This window comes from Pungitius pungitius, chromosome 1, assembly GCF_949316345.1.
Source record: "Pungitius pungitius chromosome 1, fPunPun2.1, whole genome shotgun sequence".
NCBI classification, from domain to species: domain Eukaryota; kingdom Metazoa; phylum Chordata; class Actinopteri; order Perciformes; family Gasterosteidae; genus Pungitius; species Pungitius pungitius.
The window spans coordinates 988036-1007456 of NC_084900.1; the positions used below are offsets into that span (position 1 = coordinate 988036).

The window sequence follows — 19421 nt, forward strand, 5'->3', positions numbered from 1 at the left end:
CATCCACTGTGTTACATTTTGAGTCATTTGTAGACGTTTAATCACTTTTCTAAGTGACTCGCTGCAGGAACATTTATACTCCTTCCACTTTGAATTGTACAAAGAAAGACAAGCAGCTGCAAACATGTATTACATTACAAGAAAATGACTTTGTTTGTCTTTTATGTGTTTTATCCCATGATGAAACCCCCCCGCGGGGACCTGCCGGCTTCGTGCTGCGTCAGAACAAATGAATCCGTCCACTGGTTGTTTTAATGGAGACGACAGCCGGAGCAACTAATGCACAACAGAAAACTAGATGGAGAGGAAAATGATTTAGGGGTTTGTTGAGAAACATCACAGAAAAACAGCTGTTTTAGAAGTGAAGAATCTGGGGGGGGGGGGGGGGCTGATTGGGAAATAAAGAGAGGGGGAGGGGCACGAACCCACGGACAAACCCACTTGAGCAGCTTGAATGAATGAGTTGATGTAGATGAAAGAGGACGTGATGAGAACCAGGCACCACTCACTGTGGGAGGGGGGGGGCAGAGAGAGATGTTTATGTTGCAGAACAAGAAGAAGAATGTGTGGGAGGAACAAGGCATCATGGGAAGGATCAAAGAGGTCGGAGCTACAGACGTAAACCAGGAGAATCTAATTCCTTGCTGTCTGAACAAATGTTTCCCTCCTCAGGAGCCCCTGCTGTTCATTTTAAAGACGACCACAAGGTGTCGCCACTGTTTTAATCCTTTTACAAACAGTAAAACACTTAATGTTAACTTGTTTTTGAGCTTCATCTGGCTCTAATTCTAATTCGGTCTTTCGTGAAATAACGTTTGAACAAAATATATGTAATGCAATACAAATAATAACAAAGGCTTTATTACAGTTTTAAAAAAGCGGTCTAAGTTAATATAGTCTCATGAGGAACAACAACATATGGCCGATTAGAGGGACTGGTCAGCTGACCCATCGATGGCTCCTGAATCCACTACTTTTCCTGGCACACAAATACTAAACCATAAAGCAAGTTAACAGGAAATCGAGGCATAGGCCTTCAGATTAAAGCAAAGCTTTGTGATGTTTTGAAAAACACCGACCGTTTTCAAAATTAAATACATGCGTTTCATGAGGTGAATATAATCAAGCTATATCGATGACATGGTAAAATAGGGCATTTAAGAAGATCATCCACGGTTTTATGATTACCTCGGATAATCAACAACCGGAAGTTGTTGCTAAAGCTAGCTAGCTTGACACTGGGTCAGCTTCACGGGGCAACTACACCACGTAACGATACTGCAGATAATCCCGCACGGCGCTCTTGTGTGTGGATCCCGCGGGTCGGTGTTCGGTATCGTGTTCCGGAGACGGGAGAATGACGCAGGCCGTTTCACGGAGCAGCCGCCGCGGCGCGTGAACTTCGCCTCCGAGCCGACTGCCGTTGAGACGAGCAGCCGACGGCAGAAAAACCGCGGCGGGGCCAAACTCCGAGTAACGAGACCCCCCCCCTCGCCCCGAAGCCGCCTCTGCTCCAGGTAACGCCAGACCCTTCAGGTGCTCGCCCGGCCGGGTCGGCCCGGCGGCGGAGTAACGGCTCTAAACGCGTTCGCTCGGGTCCGCCCGGTCTCCTCCTCGTTAGCCGCGGCGCGTCTGCGCGCGCGGACTTCCCTTTGCCGCCCTGACGGAGCGGAGGCGGTGACGAAAACGAGCCCACTTCCCCCTGACCGCAGATGTGCTGTCATTACTGGCTGTAGTCAACCGAGATGGGGGGGGGGCGGTGATGATGGGAACAGCCGGGGGTGTAGCGGTTTCTCAATAGCCCGAGAGGGGGGGGTTATGAAGCGGCTTTTGGCTGGGCTTTAAGCAGTTTTACTCGCGACAATGTTTCGGTTTCTGGCGAGTTTGTATCGGAAATACGCAGCCGACGGCGACAGAGGTAACGCCGACCTTCGTGTCGCGGGGGGGGGGGGTCAGGTCAACGTCCCAGCTGCTGCCCGCTAACACCGCCTCTCTCCTCTGTAAACAGCGCCCGGAGGGATGGAGAACCCCGGTTACCGGAGCGGCAGCCTGGACAGCCTCCGTCACCGTCCCAGTGACGTCGTCGAGGACGACGATGACGACGAGATGGTGGACATCGCGGGAGCCACGCTGGACTTCTCCAACACGGACGACGACCCCCCCCTCGGCTCGGGTGAGCGCAGGGTCCAGCCCCCCCCCCTCCTTTACTTTGTGGGCTTCACAGCGGACCCCCGCCACCTGAACACGTGTCTATAAGTGGCTGTTCCAGTGGAGTATTTAAGCGTCCAGTTTGTGTCACGTGCTTTCAGTGAGTCATGGTCACACTGGTAGTGACTGAGTAACCAGTTACTGCGTGCAGACGCCCCGTCCCCCTCAGAACACAGACCGCCACAACGTGCGTGAAACGGGGCTCTTTGGGGCAGCGCTGACGGTTCTTCCGTCCCTGGGCTGCCTGGTTACTCGTGACGTCATCTGTGATGCACCGACTTCCGCTTTAGCACCAGACACTCACACCTGCCTCTTTACAAGTAAGAGTTTTAATCCCACAACGGGTTTTTTTTTATTATTGGCTTGAGCTAAAGTCTGTGGTTGAACCAGGCTTTAATTTCTTAACACTGTGCTTCATTCAGTAATAAAAAAGTGATTCATTCAGACCTCAAACAACCTGAAAGAGGGGACGATTTGTGAAGATTATATTGCTGAGCAGAGCATTTAAAAACTACAAGTATGTGTTAGGCACACAGCTTGTTTTGCAATAATCCCAAAAACTGCAATTCTAACTTCCTTTTTAAAACGTTGCTATCGTGTCCTGGCAGCGATTGAGATTCCTCAAACCCAGCTGCAGGGTTCTGTTTGTGGCGGAGGCCGCCTGGAAGAACTGTTCTTCTAGACATCAACTACTCAGAGCCCCATCAGAACGGTCCATACGGCTGCTGCTTATCTCCCCTTTCGGCCTCGTGGCGTTCGCTGAGCATCGTTATTGCTGCGTTCATATGAGCGCTGCGTCCCCACAGAGCTGCTGGGGGGGGGGGGGGGAGCTCTGCCCCCACCGCCACACCGCCTAATGATTGACAGCCAACGAGTCACGGCTTTGGCTGCGCTCGTGTGCAGCTTTGACAGCCAGGCGGGTGGAGGAGGTTTGGAACGTGGCGGCGGTTCAGTGGAAGTAAATCTGATTCTTCTGTTGAGTTCACTCTCCCTTCAGGACGGTTGCATCACATCCTCATCTTGGCTGCTTTTGTAGGACGTGTGAAAAGCTCTTTATCATCCAGACGGGGAGAAAGGATCTAATCAGCCTGAGACTCTTTTTCTTACATTTCCTCTGAGCCCAGAAATGTGATTTAAAGACTTTGCAGAGGAACCTTGAAGTGACCCCGAGGTCAACGCAGAGCTGCGTCGGTAGTGGGCCGAGCGCCACGGGGGGGGGTCACGCCAGGAGTCAATCTCCATGGCAACCATAGGAGTTCAAGGTTCACATGCACATTGGAGTGTGTGTGTGTGTGTGTGTCATCCTTTTCTTTATATACGCACAAGTGTGTGTGTAGATAACATAGTGTGTGGATCGTGTCAGGCGGCGCTGAGGTCATGTGACAAAGAAGCAGCTTTCCCAAGAGTTTCCTAATCGGCATTAAAGGTGTGTTTATACTCTCTATAAATGTAAGATCATAGTGTGTGTGTGTGTGTGTCATCCTTTTCTTTATATACGCACAAGTGTGTGTGTAGATAACATAGTGTGTGGATCGTGTCAGGCGGCGCTGAGGTCATGTGACAAAGAAGCAGCTTTCCCAAGAGTTTCCTAATCGGCATTAAAGGTGTGTTTATACTCTCTATAAATGTAAGATCATAGTGTGTGTGTGTGTGTGTGTGTGTTTCTTGTTTTATGGTCGTCACGGTTCCTCTGAGCTCAAACTCTGGTCCGCTCCACTTGTTGTTACATTTCTCTTGTTGTTTCCACCCAGTCGTGAACGTTGGCGTCTCGTCTCGTGTTTCAGCCCCTGCTGCGTTGTGCGATCTGCTTCGAGTCGACTCCTGACTGGGTTTGTGTTGCCGCTGACATTCAACGGGTGCAAAGGTCGCTCTGATGTGACTTTAATGGGACGCTGTCACATGGAAAAAGAACACAATGAGTCACAGCAAACTTTGGGCTTCAAATGTTTCAATTTCAATTTTTCAAGGTGAGCCTTCTCCACCCGGCAGTCGACCTGCATTCCACACAGGTGGATGACATGTGACGGGTGGATGACATGCGACGGGTGGATGACATGGGACAGGTGTCTCATTCATTCCTGCCTTCACATTCATTTAGAACCAGTCCGACCGGTCCGCTCGGCTCCTCTCTGTGGGTGGATGCCAGTGTCCTCCACCTTCTTTATAGACGTGGTGTTTGTGGAGCAGTAGATGCAGAGGGCCATAGGGTCATAGGGTCATAGTGTCATAGGGCCATAGGGTCATAGGGTCATAGTGTCCTTGTGCTGCTTGGGTTGGTTCCCACAGTGGGGGAGCAGCGTCATTCCTAGTGTTGACTGTGATTCACAAGCCTAAACACAGTTTCTCTCTCTCTTCCTTCTCCTTTGTGCGGTTCGTGTGGTATTTCTTTGCGTTTCTGACCCCCCCCCCCCCCCCCCCCGCTGTGCTCTCGGCTGCGATTGAAGATTTGTTGACCCCAAACACCGCCGGATGTCTTCAATCTCCGTGGGAACGAGCTCTCGGGTGTCCTCCGTCTGTACTGTAAGGCTAAATCAATACACCCCCCCGCCCCCCCCCCAGGAGATTATGAGCAGCGCGGCAGCAGAGCGGGCAGTATGAACAGCAACGGGCCCGGCAGGCTGGTGGACCCGCTGGAGGACCCGCTGCCTGGACTGGGCACGTACGAAGACTTCAACACCATCGACTGGGTGAGGGAGAAGAGCAAGGACCGGGACCGGCACCGAGAGGTACGAAGACCCCCCCCCTGTCCCACTTCCTGCTCCAGCTGCGTGGTTAATTGATTCAAACCGGTCCGGTTCCACCGGCATAGGAAGCGTTTCTGTCCCACTGTGTCTGTGGTCTCTGCTGAAGGCCTCAGGCGCACGATGGCGGGCAGGAAGTGTGCGGCTCATGGTTTGTGTGCGTTGAGTTGATCTTCGTCTCCACGCAGATCACCAACAAGAGCCGCCAGTCCACCGCGGCGCTGCTGCACAGCATCAGCGACGCCTTCTCCGGGTGGCTCCTCATGCTGCTGGTGGGGCTCATGTCAGGTGGGTCATCTCAGGAGCTTCAGTCTGACTCCTTATTACAATGAACAGCCCTCAGAAGCCCTCTTCCTCCTCCTCCTCCTCCTCTTCCTCCTCCAGGCGCTCTGGCCGGCGGCATCGACATCGCCGCCCACTGGCTGACTGACGTGAAGGAGGGGCTCTGCCTGGTGGGCTTCTGGTTCAACCACGAGCACTGCTGCTGGACGTCCAACGAGACCACCTTCCAGGAGCGGGACAGCTGTCCTCAGTGGCAGAGCTGGGCCCAGATCATGACCGGGACCTCCGAGGTACGTCGAGCGGCGGCGCCTTGGCTCCACCTGGTGGTTGCACGCCGCCACGGCGGCTTGTTGTTGCCCGGGCGACCGCTGAGGGGGCTCAACGGGTGGCTTGTGTGTCCCCTGCAGGGCGCGCTGGCCTACGTGGTGAACTACCTGATGTTCATGGTGTGGGCGCTGCTCTTCGCCCTCCTGGCCGTGGCGCTGGTCCGGGCCTTTGCTCCGTACGCCTGTGGGTCAGGGATCCCAGAGGTGAGCTTCATGAGCCTGATGTTGCTCCAACTCACTGCAGCTTATGAAGAGTATTTCTTTTTTTAATGCTAATGAACACAGGGTTTTTATTTTTTACATCTATTGATAAATGAGGTTTAGTAATCCATCCATCCATCACTTTATTATCTTTAGCTGCTCCTTGAAGACAAATAAAACGTAATCGAAAGTGCTTTACAAAGCAAACGAGGAGAGCATGAAGAGACTAATGCACTGGATTGTAAAACGTTTTAGATCAAGATATAATCATAGCAAAATAAATGTTATGAGTAACTGCTTGATTAAAGCCAGACTGGTGGGTTTTTAAAGTGTAAACATTTCACAGAGGTCCTCATCTGAAGCAGAAGCTCTTCTGCCCCCCCCCTCTCACTCACACTCAGCGAGAAGCTGAATATTTGCAGGCAGTCTGACTCCTCTGGTTCATTTGCACAGAACAAACCCCCAGACGGGACGTGTCTAAACTCTGGCTCCATCTCGCCTTCGTCCCTCAGATCAAAACCATCCTCAGCGGCTTCATCATCCGCGGCTACCTGGGGAAGTGGACGCTGATCATCAAGACCATCACGCTGGTCCTGGCCGTGTCCTCGGGGCTCAGCCTGGGGAAGGAGGGCCCGCTGGTGCACGTGGCGTGCTGCTGCGCCAACATCCTGTGTCACCTGTTCACCAAGTACCGCAAGAACGAGGCCAAGCGGCGAGAGGTGCGGTTTCCCCACGATGAGATGGAAACGGTTTAGATTCAGGATCACATCCACAAGCAGAACTCTGCCCCCTTGTGGTGGACCTATCAGCTACAGATGGGTGTGGATTCTTTTTCTCGCAGGTGCTGTCTGCAGCGGCGGCGGTGGGCGTGTCCGTGGCCTTCGGCGCTCCCATTGGAGGAGTCCTCTTCAGCCTGGAGGAGGTGAGCACCATGACCTTAAACGGAGCAGAGCCAGGTGTCCCACCACTAATGTTTCCTCTTCACGACCCCCCCCCTCAGGTGAGCTATTACTTCCCCCTGAAGACGCTGTGGCGCTCGTTCTTCGCCGCCCTGGTGGCGGCCTTCACCCTGCGCTCCATCAACCCGTTCGGGAACAGCCGCCTGGTGCTGTTCTACGTGGAGTTCCACGCCCCCTGGCACCTGGTGGAGCTGGGCCCCTTCATCCTGCTGGGCATATTCGGCGGGCTGTGGGGGGCGATGTTCATCAGGGCCAACATCGCCTGGTGCCGGATACGTGAGTTTCCCTCAGAATGCGCCGACGGGCCCCCGGTTCCCCTCCACTCACCCGCTTCCCTCCCGTCAAACCAGGTAAATCCACCCGTCTGGGCCACTACCCGGTCACCGAGGTGCTGCTGGTGACGGCGCTGACCGGCGTGCTGGCCTACCCCAACAGCTACACCAGGATGGGCGGCGCCGAGCTCATCTCGGAGCTCTTCAACGACTGCTCGCTGCTCGACTCGTCGCAGCTGTGCAGCTACAAGCAGGTCGGCGCTGGCGGGGGACGGAGGGCGGGCGACGGTCACGTGCTTTCATTTCCTCTGACCTTTCACCCCTCCTCGCTGTGTCTCAGTCAAACGTCACGTCGGGGGCGGGCGCGGGTAACGGCCTGGCGGACCGGGCGGCGGGGGAGGACCTGTACACCGCTCTGTGGCAGCTCGCCCTGGCTCTGGTCTTCAAGGTCGTGATCACCGTGGTCACGTTCGGCATGAAGGTCCCGTCGGGCCTCTTCATCCCCAGCATGGCGGTGGGCGCCATCGCCGGCCGGCTGCTGGGCGTCGCCATGGAGCAGCTGGCCTTCTACAACCACGACTCGGCCATCTTCAGGGGGTGGTGCTCGCCGGGCGCCGACTGCATCACCCCGGGGCTCTACGCCATGGTCGGCGCCGCCGCCTGCTTAGGTGAGAACGACCACGTGACCGCGGCGTAGTTCATAAATAGCGAGGCATTCGAGACGCTGCAATGTCCCCCCCCCCCCCCCCGGTCCTCAGGTGGGGTGACTCGCATGACGGTGTCGCTGGTGGTCATCATGTTCGAGCTGACCGGCGGCCTTGAGTACATCGTCCCGCTCATGGCCGCCACCATGACCAGCAAATGGGTGGCGGACGCGTTCGGCAGGGAGGGAATCTACGAGGTGAGGCGTGAAGCGTTTCTGTACTCCCTGCTGTACCCCCCCCCCCCCCGCCCCCCCTCTCCGGTTTCCTAACAGCTAATAACTTACACATTTGTATGAGAGCGCTGTGCTTCAGTTACGGGGTCAAGGGTCACATATTTCCCCCTCACATGTTGCGTAGTGTTAGATATCAGCCGTAGACACGTCTGGTTTCTCTCTGTTATAATGGGACAACTCCAAAGAACCACACCCCCCCCCCCCCCCACAGAATGAATGTTCTCTGTTCCCCCCCCCCGCGTCTCGCAGGCTCACATCCGCCTCAACGGGTACCCCTTCCTGGAGCCCAAAGAGGAGTTCCAGCACAGCAGCCTGACGGTGGACGTGATGAGGCCCCGGAGGTCGGACCCGGCGCTGGCCGTGCTCACGCAGGAGGGCATGACGGTCGGGGAGGTGGAGGTAAGCCCAGCGGGGGGGGGTGGGGGGGCGGCGTGACGTCTGTAACGTGTTTGCTTGTGTTCAGGCCCTGGTGGAAGGCACTCGCTACAGCGGCTTCCCCGTGGTCGTGTCCCAGGAGTCCCACAGGCTGGTGGGCTTTGTGCTCAGGAGGGACCTGCTCATCTCCATAGGTGAGGAACACGCCTCCTGGTGGTGAAGGCCCCTTCCATTGGTCTCCTTATGAGCTGACGTGTTGGATGCACCCGTTCCTCCAGACAACGCCCGGAAGCGCCAGGAGGGCGTGGTCAGCGCCTCCCAGGTGGCGTTCACCGAGCACGCCCCGCCCCCCGCCGACGACGCCCCGCCGCCCCTCCGCCTCCGCGGCATCGTGGACCTCAGCCCCTTCACCGTCACGGACCACACGCCCATGGACATCACTGTGGACATCTTCAGGAAGCTGGGCCTCCGTCAGTGCCTGGTGACGCACAACGGGTGAGTGGGGGGGGGGGGGGGGGGGGACGAGAGCGTGGATCCACGTGTGGAACCTCGTGCACCCCGTTGTTGGATCTCCAGTCCAAGGAGGCCCTTTGCTCCGTCCCTGACCAATGAACAGTGACATAAGCATCTTTTGCGTGTGTGTCACCAGGAAGCTGCTGGGAATCATCACTAAGAAGGACATTCTGAAGCACATGGCGCAGATCGCCAACAGAGACCCCGACTCCATCCTCTTCAACTGAAGCCCCCCCCGCCCATCGCTCCTCTCAGGTGGGACGAGGAGGACGAAGAAGAAGACGACACCAGCTTGCACACCAAAATGCACATTTTTACCTCTTTAAAAAGATAAATGTAAAAAAGCCAAGTAAGTCGACTCCATTTCCAGCGGCGACTAGAAGACGGCTCGGATTCTTCTTCTGGTTCTTCTGGTTCTTCTGGTTCTTCTGGAGGCATTTCTGTGGTTTTGGCTCCTTCTCACAGACGCTGCTGTTCACCCCAGAAGGATGTGCTGCAGATACCAGCAATAAGTCTACTCCTTTTTTGGGGGGGGGGCTTTTTCTCATTCCTCTTTCTCTTTTCAACATAAAAGAGGAATGCAGAGGGAGGGATGTTTGAAACAGATGGGGGGGGGGCAGGGGGGGTTGATCCTCTGTCACAGAGAGGATGAGAGATGAAGCAGGGGTTTGGGGAGCTCCGTGCCCCCCCCCCCCCCCCCCCCCCCACCGTGAGCCCAGACAGAGCCCCTCCTCTCTCCTCCCCCAAGCACTCCTCGAGGGAGGGGGGGGGCTGACGCAGGTGTTACACCCCCTTACACTCCATCAGGACTTAACCCTGAAATGTCGTCTTCTAATTTATAGAAATGTGAATCTGTTCGTTCCACTAAATTATTCCACTGACTTCAATGTTTGTTTGATGTTGATCCGAACCTTATGATTTCTTGTTGTGTTTGTTTACTTAATTTCCAAATATATTGTTAATAACAATGTTAATAACAATGAAAGAGATTTCACTATTTCAAATGCTTTCCCTTTTTTTTAAACCTGGAAAAAAACTCTTGTTGCCTGAAATTTCTGAATAAAAAGCTGAGACTTTTGGAGCCCCCTGAAGGCCTTTTGCTCCGTGCAGGTTCCTGCAGACCCTCTCGTCTCAGGCAGCGTGTCGGAGCTCGTTTTGGACACATCTGTGTGTGTGTGTGTTGTGGGGGGGGAGCAGGAGGGGGGGGGTCCTTGATGACTCTGTATTCTCCGGGCTTCACATGGGGCTCGAGTTACCGTCCCTCTCGTGGCTTCTGCAGCCTCACGCCTGAAATCCCTCACAGGGTTTGTACCTCCACATGATGCTCCTCTTCACCCCCCCGCCCCGCCCCCGTAATCCACTTCCTGTCTGCCCTGCGGCGGGTTCCTTGTTCCTCTGTGAAATAAGTCGCCTTGCCTCCTTTGCTTCCTCCCTGATTACACTTTCCCAGGCCGCCATTGTCTCAGGCGCACATTACCAAAGCTGAGAAGGGGAAAAAAAAGCAAAACATCCGGCTCGGTAAAGGGAGAAATTCCAGGTGACGCCGCGGGGCGCCAGGTCTCCTTACCTGTGCTGTGCTCTGGCCCGGCGTGCAGGCCAACCGGTGACGTTTGTGAGGCCGCCTCCCCTCGGGGCTCGATTTAAACCACCACAGTGTGCGTTTGCGTGCGATCCGATCCGCCTTCACTTTGCCTCAGGTCGCAGACGTGAAGGTTCCCACAGATCACCTGACACCGAGGCCGCTCTGTCTCACGGCCCCCAGGTGAGCCGCCCACGTGATGCCGGGGAAAGGACCGAAGACGCTTAAATTCTCGGAGAAGGAGCCCAGGCCTCAGCGCACTGGAGCCGTGTTTCAGAGAACCGACCTCACAAGGCCGAGAACCTGATTGGTAACCAAATAGTTTAAACCCCCCCCCCCCCCCCCCGTACTGAACTCTGGGTTTCTTGCGGCTGACAGACTCTTGACGCCCTCCTGGGTACCGGTCGGCCCGGGTCACTGAGAACGCAGCGCCAGCGAGACGTTCACCTTTGACCCCCACACGGCGCTGCCAACAGCCCGCTGCCATAAAAGCTGCTTCTCTGCTCTCAATTAGCTTCTTTCTTTGGCCTCTGCTGGTAGTTACTCAAATGCAACAACCCCAAAAGAGGAGGGGGGCAGGGGGGGGCGACGTCATCCCTGGCAGCGTTCTGACACACGTCTTTAAATGAGCCGCGAGGTTGAGAGCAGCCGATCAAACTCAAGAGGTTAAAGAGGTGATTAAGGGCGTGTTTTCAATCCGGAGCAACGCGGGAAATGAAAAAAAACCCGTCTACGGTGCCAAGACTCTGGAAGTGATCTAACACACACACCGCTGCCACATGCATTCATCCTCTACAACCCCCCCCACACCCCCCCCAACCGTGGAAACATCACAAATTAGGCCCCCGAGTGTCGACGGCTCGGATGGAACCGCTCCTCGGGTTTGACGATCATCGCTGCCCCCCCGGGGATCGGTGGGGTCGTTTCCCTCTCTGGAATCAGGCCCCGGGTCAGCGCCGCGCACCCCCCCCCTCCACGAGCTGCAGACCGAACCAGCAGTGTTTATTTTACTTTTTACCTCACGGAGCAGACGCGCACACAACGCGCACACAACGCGCACACAACGCGCACACAACGCACACACAACGCACACACAACGCGCACACAACGCGCACACAACGCGCACACAACGCGCACACAACGCGCACACAACGCGCACACAGCGCGCACACAGCGCACACAACGCGCACACAACGCGCACACAACCACATCATCGGTTCACAAAGGCTCTCATGGACTTTGGTTTTATCCTTTGTTCTAAGTGCTTTTTCTTTTCACAGCCAAACCCTTTTAAAGCGCTAACGCTAACGGCCTTTAGAATCGTTATTTCCTCATAAATGTACCTGATGAAGCTGATTATCAAATCACATGACCTTCAGGGTAAAACACCCAGAAACACTAAAAACTATTAAACCACAAGCGAAGTTAGAAAATAAAGTGTACAATAAAGTTGTTGACCAAGCTAAGCTAACGTTAGCGTAATAAATGCTATCCAGACAAGCTAGTGCAGCTCACGTGTTGAGGTAGCTAACGGCAGCAACCAGCTAACAGGTTTTTGTGTTGTTGTTGTTGTTGGGATGATTTATTGTCCCAAGCAAAGCAAGGTTATAATGAACAATATTAGCATTGGGGTTAAAACACTATTTTAACAAGCTACTCTTAGCTTAGCTAATGTAGGGTAGGCCATTAACAATGTGGCTAATGTAGCCGCTAGCTAACGGCTTGCAGGTTTTTAGTAATAGACCTTTTTCACAACTTAATTTCCAGGTACATGATCCCATTTAAAAAGCAACAAATTACACATTTTGTGATTCATTCAATCGACATTTAAATCTTTCAATAAAAGCCTCAACGCAGCACAAAAGGTGGAAACATTATGAGCCACAAACATCACTCGCACTTTAGCGAGTTTCTTACAAAGCTGTGTTGCTTTGGGGGTATTTCATCCAATAGAAAAGACCAATGGAGCTAATATTCTTTATTTTGAACAGGATGCTCAGGATTATTTGTCTTTTAATTCAAATGTTTATGGGACAGCTCACTCTAGTTCTGCAGCATAATGTCATTTTAAAAGTCCCCTTGAAGGTTTGAGCGGGATACGAGCTGAGCAGAACAAACAAAAGCACTAATTCATGCTTTTACCTAAACCATTGGCTTTGCTTTTGATTGATAAAATCTACAATCACCTACTCTGTGACGTTTAAGGAAGTTAAATCTGCAGGTTTTGTGAATGTTGTATTTGGAAAAGGTGAAAAACTCACCTACAAAAAATATTTTTTAATCCCCAATTACATTGTAAAATATAAAAAATAATGATAAGGGAAGCATTTTAACATGCACCATTGTAACATGGATAGTAAAGCAATGCTTGCATTTTCATTTGTATTTTTTATTAATCCCGTCGCTCCTATTCTCAGATTCCATCCCAAACATCTCCGTTGGGCGTCTTGGAGGCTCCTCACGACTCGGTGGTCGTACAGATGTTTTTATTGACCACAGCTCGGCTGAATAACTCACTCACGTGCGTCCCGTCCCCGGCTCAGAGGGGATTTCACTCGCACGAGGCGCATTCTTCTGTGCGTTGCATATTTTTTCATATTCCCCCCCCCCCCTCAGATTGTGACACCGCGGCATCCCTCTCGGGTTTATTTTCCCAGCAGAGGGCCTCTGCAGATGTGTGTTTCTAGGACTCACAGAGCCGCTCGATTCTATTAACGCTGCAGAATAGACCTCTTTCTTTCTTTTTTTTCCCAGCATGCCTCTCTTTAAAGACCTTATCAAAGCTCCGTGGCGGGAATAACTGCATTGTTCCTGCAAGGTATTCTGACCGCACCCCTCCCTCGGATTCTACGATCCCCCTTTCCAATGGCCGGGAGTTTACACAGTAGTATTGTTCTCACTAAAAAGAGTGTGTGTGTGTGTGTGTGTGTGTGTGTCAGGTTGAGCGCCTGTCTGGCCCCACTTAGTCTCTTCAGGATGTTTTGGGTTTTCTCTGTGTGTGTGTGTGTGTGTGTGTGTGTGTGTGTGTGTGTCTGCGTGCGGCTTCATGAAACTAATTTCCTGGCTGGCTCTTATGAAAACAGAGGGAATGTTGGGTAATAAATACAGGAGCCGTGGAGCGAATGGCAGCACAGTTGATATGAAGGTAGATGTGTGTGTGTGTGTGTGTGTGTGCGCTCCATGAGGAGAATGCTGATGTTGAGATAACCACATTCATGTAGGAGGTGTTTGTGTGTGTGTGTGTTTCAGGAAGGGAGGTGCTGTATCAGGGGGGGGGGGAACAGGTCCTTTTGTTAACACTCGTATGAAAACACATCGAGAGATAGAAGATAAAGTGGGCGGTGGGACCCGCGGCCTCCACCGCTCACACACTCCATGAAGGTCCATGAAGGTCAACGAAGGTCAACGCGACCACCAGCACGTGGAGCCGCTAAGTGAAAGCTGCTGTTTCTGTGTGTGTGTGTACTCACACACCTACGGGGGGGTCATCGATGAACCCCTGGGGCAGTTCTTTGGCCTGTGGCCTCCTCTCCTTGACTTATTGATCATAAAAGCCCCCCCCCCCCCTTGCTCTTTCCCAGGCACCACGTATTGAGCAACGTCTCCCTGGACGTCCCCATCCTGGTGTCTGCAGAGGACATGAAAGCGTCCCGTCGCGTTGAATCAGTGTCCCAGAGGCTCCGCCCCCTCCTCGCTGGGCTTCGTCAGGAAGTCATTAGTCGGTTTCTTCTTCACGAGCAACTAAAACAAACTGCTGTGGAACTGATTAAATGTCCTCAAACGATCAATTCTCATCAATTTTGCTCATCAGAGGAAAACAGCATGTCTTTGTTATTCTTATAAACGAATAAATCTCACATATATCTAACATATATATAGTAAACAATACTAGTGTTCTCATGTCTCACATCACATCTCATACCCAATATAAATATGACCTCCAGTCTGCTGCAGCCCAAATATCCACAAACAACATCTAAAGGGTTAAAAGCAGAAAGACCAGCTGGTGCTTAAAGGTTTAAGAGCCATTTGTTCTGGATGTTTATGGTGCGAAACCCGCACTGAACCCCTGGCAGCCAGTTCAAATTGAATAAAGACATTTTTGAAATTCACAACACATTTCAAAGACATGAGCTCCTGAGTCCAAAAAATAGGACCCAAACGGGCAGAAAGCTTTCCTCCTAAGACCTTTGATTTATTCATTTATTCACAGAGGAGCGATACGGAAACAAAACATTCCTCCCTTGATTTCGCCGCCGCCTTCGTGTGACTCAGAGGAGAAAATGAGTGAATCTGTGACTGTGTGTCTGCAGATGGTCATCAGGCAGCGCTCCGTACAAAAGACAGAAACGCTGCACTCACAAAGGCCTGCAGTCACCCCCCAAAACACCTCCCAGGGCAACGAGGCCCGCGTCCACCCTTCATCTGGGTGTCACAGTGTGAGAAGATGTGGGATCACAGGAAGAGGGGGCCGTGTTCTCCGCAGGAAAATCCAACCCAGCTAGGGGCAGCCGGGGGATGTCTGGCATCTTGTTTCAGGCGCTGCCGCGCAGCGAGGTCAAAGGTCACGAGCCGCCGGCCGACTAGAGAGCTTCAGCCGAGCATCCGGCTCGACGTCGACGGGTTCAAATAAACACACTAATGTGTTATAATCTGCTTTTAATCCCTCGAGAAGCCCAGTGGTTGTCAAACTGTGGGGCGCGACCCTCTGGTGGGGCGCCCAGGTATTACAGGGGGGGGGGCGCGAGGGGGAGAAATGAAGAATTAAACACATATATATAATTTAAACTATTTTAGGTTTCACAGCACGAGGTCAACGACCCTAAATATGAACCTTTCAACCACTTTTAGGACTTTTACCATAAAAACATGTTTACCACACTGACGCACACACACACACACACACACACACACACACACACACACACACACAAAGGGGAAGGGTCAAATATTTGTTTATTTTCTCAGCAACAATGTGCCACACATATTCACAGCTACAAAACCATCCAGTAAAAACAGACACACTCAATGCAAAAGTGTTCCCAGCTGGTGTGTGTGTGTCTGCGTGTGTGTGTGTGCGTGTGTGTGTGCACGTTGCTTCATGGCCGCGGCTCTGTTCTCGGCGATCTGTCGCTGCGGGTCGGAGTGCGAGGGAGCGGTGAGTTTAAACCCCCCCCCTCAAAGAAAAACGAGCGCAGGTGCGTGCGGCCGCAGCAGACACACACAACAAACACACACAACAAACACACACAACAAACACACACAACAAACACACAAGAAATAGCAGCTTAAAATAAGCAATCAAACTAAACAAGAATTTGCCTCTGATTTCGTGGCAGCCGCACAAAAAATATACAACGTCTCTGGAGCGCTGAAGCAAACGCACAGTGTAGATTACACACTCTCTCTCAGGGAAAACAAATACACAATCTGTGTGTGTGTGTGTTTGAGCCCTTTGAACAAACACACTCGCATGCGTCCGAATGATCGCTGACATTCACCAGATGGCGCATGGCGGCTCGGCGGCGTGCGTACATGAGCGTGTGTCTTATGCCTTTGTGTGTGTGTGTGCGTGTGCGTGTGTGTGTGTGTGTGTAGTTTGCGCTATCCGGTGCACGGATTATGTCTGTAAATATGTCTGCTCGTGCAAGTCTTTGTCTCGTTGGTAAAACTCATGTTTTGTTTACTTGTTAGCGACTAAACCTTTTTAATGCGGTTGTGTTGTTAGAATGATCGCCCCCCCCTCATCCCTCCCACCCCCCCTCATCCCCCCCCTCATCCCCCCCGCTGGGTTCCAAGAGTCATTCGAGGAATAACTTTGCCGCCACATCGAGGCCAGGAGACAGTTAGCTTAGCACAAACGGCTAGCGAGTGACAAAATCCTCTTGCAGGCTAGCTGTTTCCCTCCGTTTCCAGTGTTTGTGCTAAGCTAAGCTAACTGTGCCCTGTCCCAGGTTAAAGGTCTCTTTGTCGTTGTATCCAGATGTTATTTGTGTATTTCTTTAACCCTCCAGTGACCTTTTCAACGTTCAGTGGCACCTTTTTCATTGATGATGATTCCCGCTGGAGGCGCCAGGTGACCTTCTGGTGACCTTTTGGTGACCTTTTGGTGAGTTTATTTTAAGGGTGACTTGTGTCTCCTCTGAGTTCATTCAGATCCTTCAAATAACTCCTGCTTCCTCTGGAGCCCCCCCTCCTGTCCACCGGGGACGCTCCGTGTCTCACTGTCTCCACGGCGACAGGATGCACGGTCCTCGCGTCCCCATTAAGTCTTTGGCGGAATCCGAGTGTTTTTAGTGTAAAATACAGTTTGTGTAATGTACAAAACGAGGATTCTGCTTTGGTTCGATCGTTGACTTTCTGCAGCTTTTCCTCCGTCCGTCCTTCACAAATCCAACGTACATTCTTTGGTCTTGATTCCAAATTCGAGGAGGGGGGGGGAGGGGGGAGCAGAGGCTCATGTTCATTTTGGGGGGTGCTTTGAAGGTTTCTGTGTTAAACTCTGGTTTCTTTTGAGGAACCCACTCGCGCCTTTTGTTTACCGTTTTTTGGGGGTTTCCTTTAACTCCAAAAGTCCTTCCGTCCTTCAGCCGCCGCATCCGAGCAGCTCAGAGGAGCCCAAGGGTGCTCTGAAAGGCCCATTTATCCCCCCCCCCCCCCCCCCGCCCCCCCTCAGAGGTCCAGGCGGAAGGCGCCGAAGTAGCTGGAGGAGTCGTCGGCGTTGACCATGTTGGGGGAGGAGACGGAGACGAAGAGCTCGTCGCCGGCCCTCAGCTCGAAGAGCCCCCCCTGGTAGACGGAGTGCAGGGCGTACTCGGCGTCCGGAGACCAGCACTTTGTCCCCACGCCCTTCAGGAGCTGGACACAGCAGGGGTTAAAGGTCAGACCGGATGTTTGGGGGGGTAACATGGGGGGGATGATCGGGGGGGGGGGGTGGTACCTGTATGGGGCTCGGGTAGGACGTCTTCTTGTAGACGCACTGCACCAGCTGGTGGCTGGCGCTGTGCTGGTCTCCATCGCTGGTCGCCGGCGACGGGTAACGAAAATACACCTGGGGGCAGGAGGCGGGGTCAATGGACAACACAGAGGCTCCTCCCCTTATTCATCCTGGACCCAGACTCACCTGTGAGTACAGGTAGTACCGCCCGTCCTGGGGGACTCGCAGCCTCCCGTTGGTCAGGCTCATGTTGTGCAGGTGCGCTCCGAAGCTCTGATTGGCCCAGGTGCGCACCACGTGACGACAGGACTGGTGGAGGTCCGGCATGGGGATCGGGTAGGGGGGGAACCCTGCTGGGCCCAAAGGAGTGCACGTCAAAGACTGTGTGTGTGTGTGGAGTCTCTCTCTGTCCAGTTTCCTGATGACCCATCCAGGCTGTGTGTGTGTGTGTGTGTGTCATAAACACACACACACACACACACACACACACACACACACACTGCATTCTTGCCCTTTGACATTCTTTGTCCACACCCTTCAGCCTGCACGCAGTCTCACATGCAGCAAAACAAATGTCACACACACACACACACGTGCACACACACATACACAAATTAATAAAATAATATCTTATGAAATAATTATTCTATAAATTATTAATTGAATCATAATAATGATATTGTGATTAAATTGTTATAACAGTATTTAGAGTATTTGTTGATCTAAAGGTAAATAAATATGACATTTTGACCAGAAACAGATTAGTAACAAAAAATTAATTATATAATTATATTTTTTACAGTTTAAAAAAATGTATCATTTCACAAAATATTTTAATGATCAATTGCAACTTGATCAATAAAAAAAATAATACTGTTAAAACAGTTTATTAACCATTTATTAACCATAAACATTTATTATAAGTTTTATTTCTTTATTTCTTAAAGTTTCTGTTCATTTACTAATTGGAGCTAGGTGTGTTTTCTGTAAAGACTCTTTAGAGTCTTGGTTCTTATGTAGATTTATGTCTTTAGTCCACAATAAAATGTCCCTGCAGCAAATAAACCGTCCAATAAAACACAAAAACCTGTAAAAAGACAACTCCCCCCACTCTCCCCCCTCTCTCCCCCCTCTCTCCCCCTGCTCTCCCCCCTCTCTCCCCCCTCTCACCTTGAGAGCCGGTGTCTCTGAGGGTCAAGTGGGCCGACGGCCTCTGGGCCGCCGAGGTCATGAACTTTGAGTTGTTGAAAGAGTGCGTCATGGTCCTCGCTTCTGAGGGGGGGAAACGAAAGTGTCATCAGGAGAGAGAGAGAGAGAGAGAGAGACAGAGACAGAGACAGAGACAGAGACATAGAGAGACACACAGAGACAGGGAGACAGACACAGACAGACAGAGACTCACCGATGAAGCTTTGTTTGGAGATGATGTTCTCCGTCACCTGAGAGGAAGAAAAAAAACACGCGTGTAAACAGCGATGAGAGAGAAACAAACAGTGAATGTTGACGAGAAGTCAGTTTATTTATTATTAACCTGAGATACTTTTCTATTGTTCACTCTGCTGCAGATGACCTTTGACCAACGGAGTGTGTGTGTGTGTGTGTGTGCGTGCGTGTGTGTGTGTGTGTGTGTGTGTGTGTCTGTGTGTGTGTGTGTGCACTGTGTGTGTGTGTGTGTGTGTGTATGTGTGTCTGTGTGTGTCTGTGTGTGTATGTGTGTCTGTGTGTGTATGTGTATGTGTGTGTCTGTTTGTGTGTGTGTGTGTGCGTGTGTGTGTGCACTGTGTGTGTGTGTGTGTGTGTGTGCACTGTGTGTGTGTGTGTGTGTGTGTGTGCACTGTGTGTGTGTGTGTGTGTGTGCGTGCGTGTGTGTATGTGTGTCTGTGTGTGTGTGTGCACTGTGTGTGTGTGTGTATGTGTGTCTGTGTGTGTCTGTGTGTGTATGTGTATGTGTGTGTCTGTGTGTGTATGTGTATGTGTGTGTCTGTTTGTGTGTGTATGTGTGTGTCTGTGTGTGTGTGCGTGTGTGTGTGTGTGTGCACTGTGTGTGTGTGTGTGCACTGTGTGTGTGTGTGTGTGTGTGTGTGTGTGTGT

The 19421-nt window shown here is 52.2% G+C and overlaps 2 protein-coding genes and 1 long non-coding RNA gene across 6 annotated transcripts in view; 1 reads left to right on the forward strand and 2 right to left on the reverse strand.

Moving 5' to 3' along the window:
- Positions 1–18602, reverse strand: part of rps4x (ribosomal protein S4 X-linked) — a 90509-nt gene extending 71907 nt beyond the window's left edge. Inside the window, exons 1-4 of the mRNA XM_062557124.1 lie at positions 18501–18602; positions 17517–17680; positions 17334–17444; positions 17120–17251 (exon numbers count right to left, since the gene is read on the reverse strand). Of these exons, the coding sequence (XP_062413108.1) occupies positions 17120–17251; positions 17334–17444; positions 17517–17680; positions 18501–18591 (498 nt within the window). The 5' untranslated portion in view covers positions 18592–18602. The remainder of the gene's footprint in view (positions 1–17119; positions 17252–17333; positions 17445–17516; positions 17681–18500) is intronic.
- Positions 120–1387, reverse strand: LOC119223099 (uncharacterized). Of its 2 annotated transcripts, none has more exons than XR_009941581.1 (3): positions 1280–1387; positions 442–508; positions 120–294 (listed from the first exon to the last, which is right to left on the reverse strand). It is a non-coding gene; the product is annotated as an uncharacterized LOC119223099 (long non-coding RNA). The 2 variants fall into 2 exon arrangements; XR_005120883.2 differs by having other exon boundaries at positions 1189–1286.
- On the forward strand, positions 1237–9898 carry LOC119222890 (H(+)/Cl(-) exchange transporter 5). Of its 3 annotated transcripts, none has more exons than XM_037479870.2 (16): positions 1237–1517; positions 2009–2173; positions 4768–4934; positions 5138–5237; positions 5334–5521; positions 5639–5761; positions 6271–6477; positions 6600–6680; positions 6759–6993; positions 7068–7243; positions 7330–7657; positions 7748–7890; positions 8176–8325; positions 8390–8495; positions 8580–8796; positions 8951–9898. In XM_037479870.2, exons 2-16 carry the CDS (start codon positions 2020–2022, stop codon positions 9039–9041), a joined length of 2466 nt encoding a protein of 821 aa, XP_037335767.1. In that variant the 5' UTR covers positions 1237–1517; positions 2009–2019; the 3' UTR covers positions 9042–9898. The 3 variants fall into 3 exon arrangements, with proteins under 3 accessions (XP_037335767.1, XP_037335766.1, XP_037335769.1); XM_037479869.2 differs by lacking the exon at positions 1237–1517 and adding an exon at positions 1776–1918; XM_037479872.2 differs by lacking the exons at positions 1237–1517; positions 2009–2173 and adding an exon at positions 2241–2528.
- Positions 18603–19421: the final 819 nt, after the last annotated feature.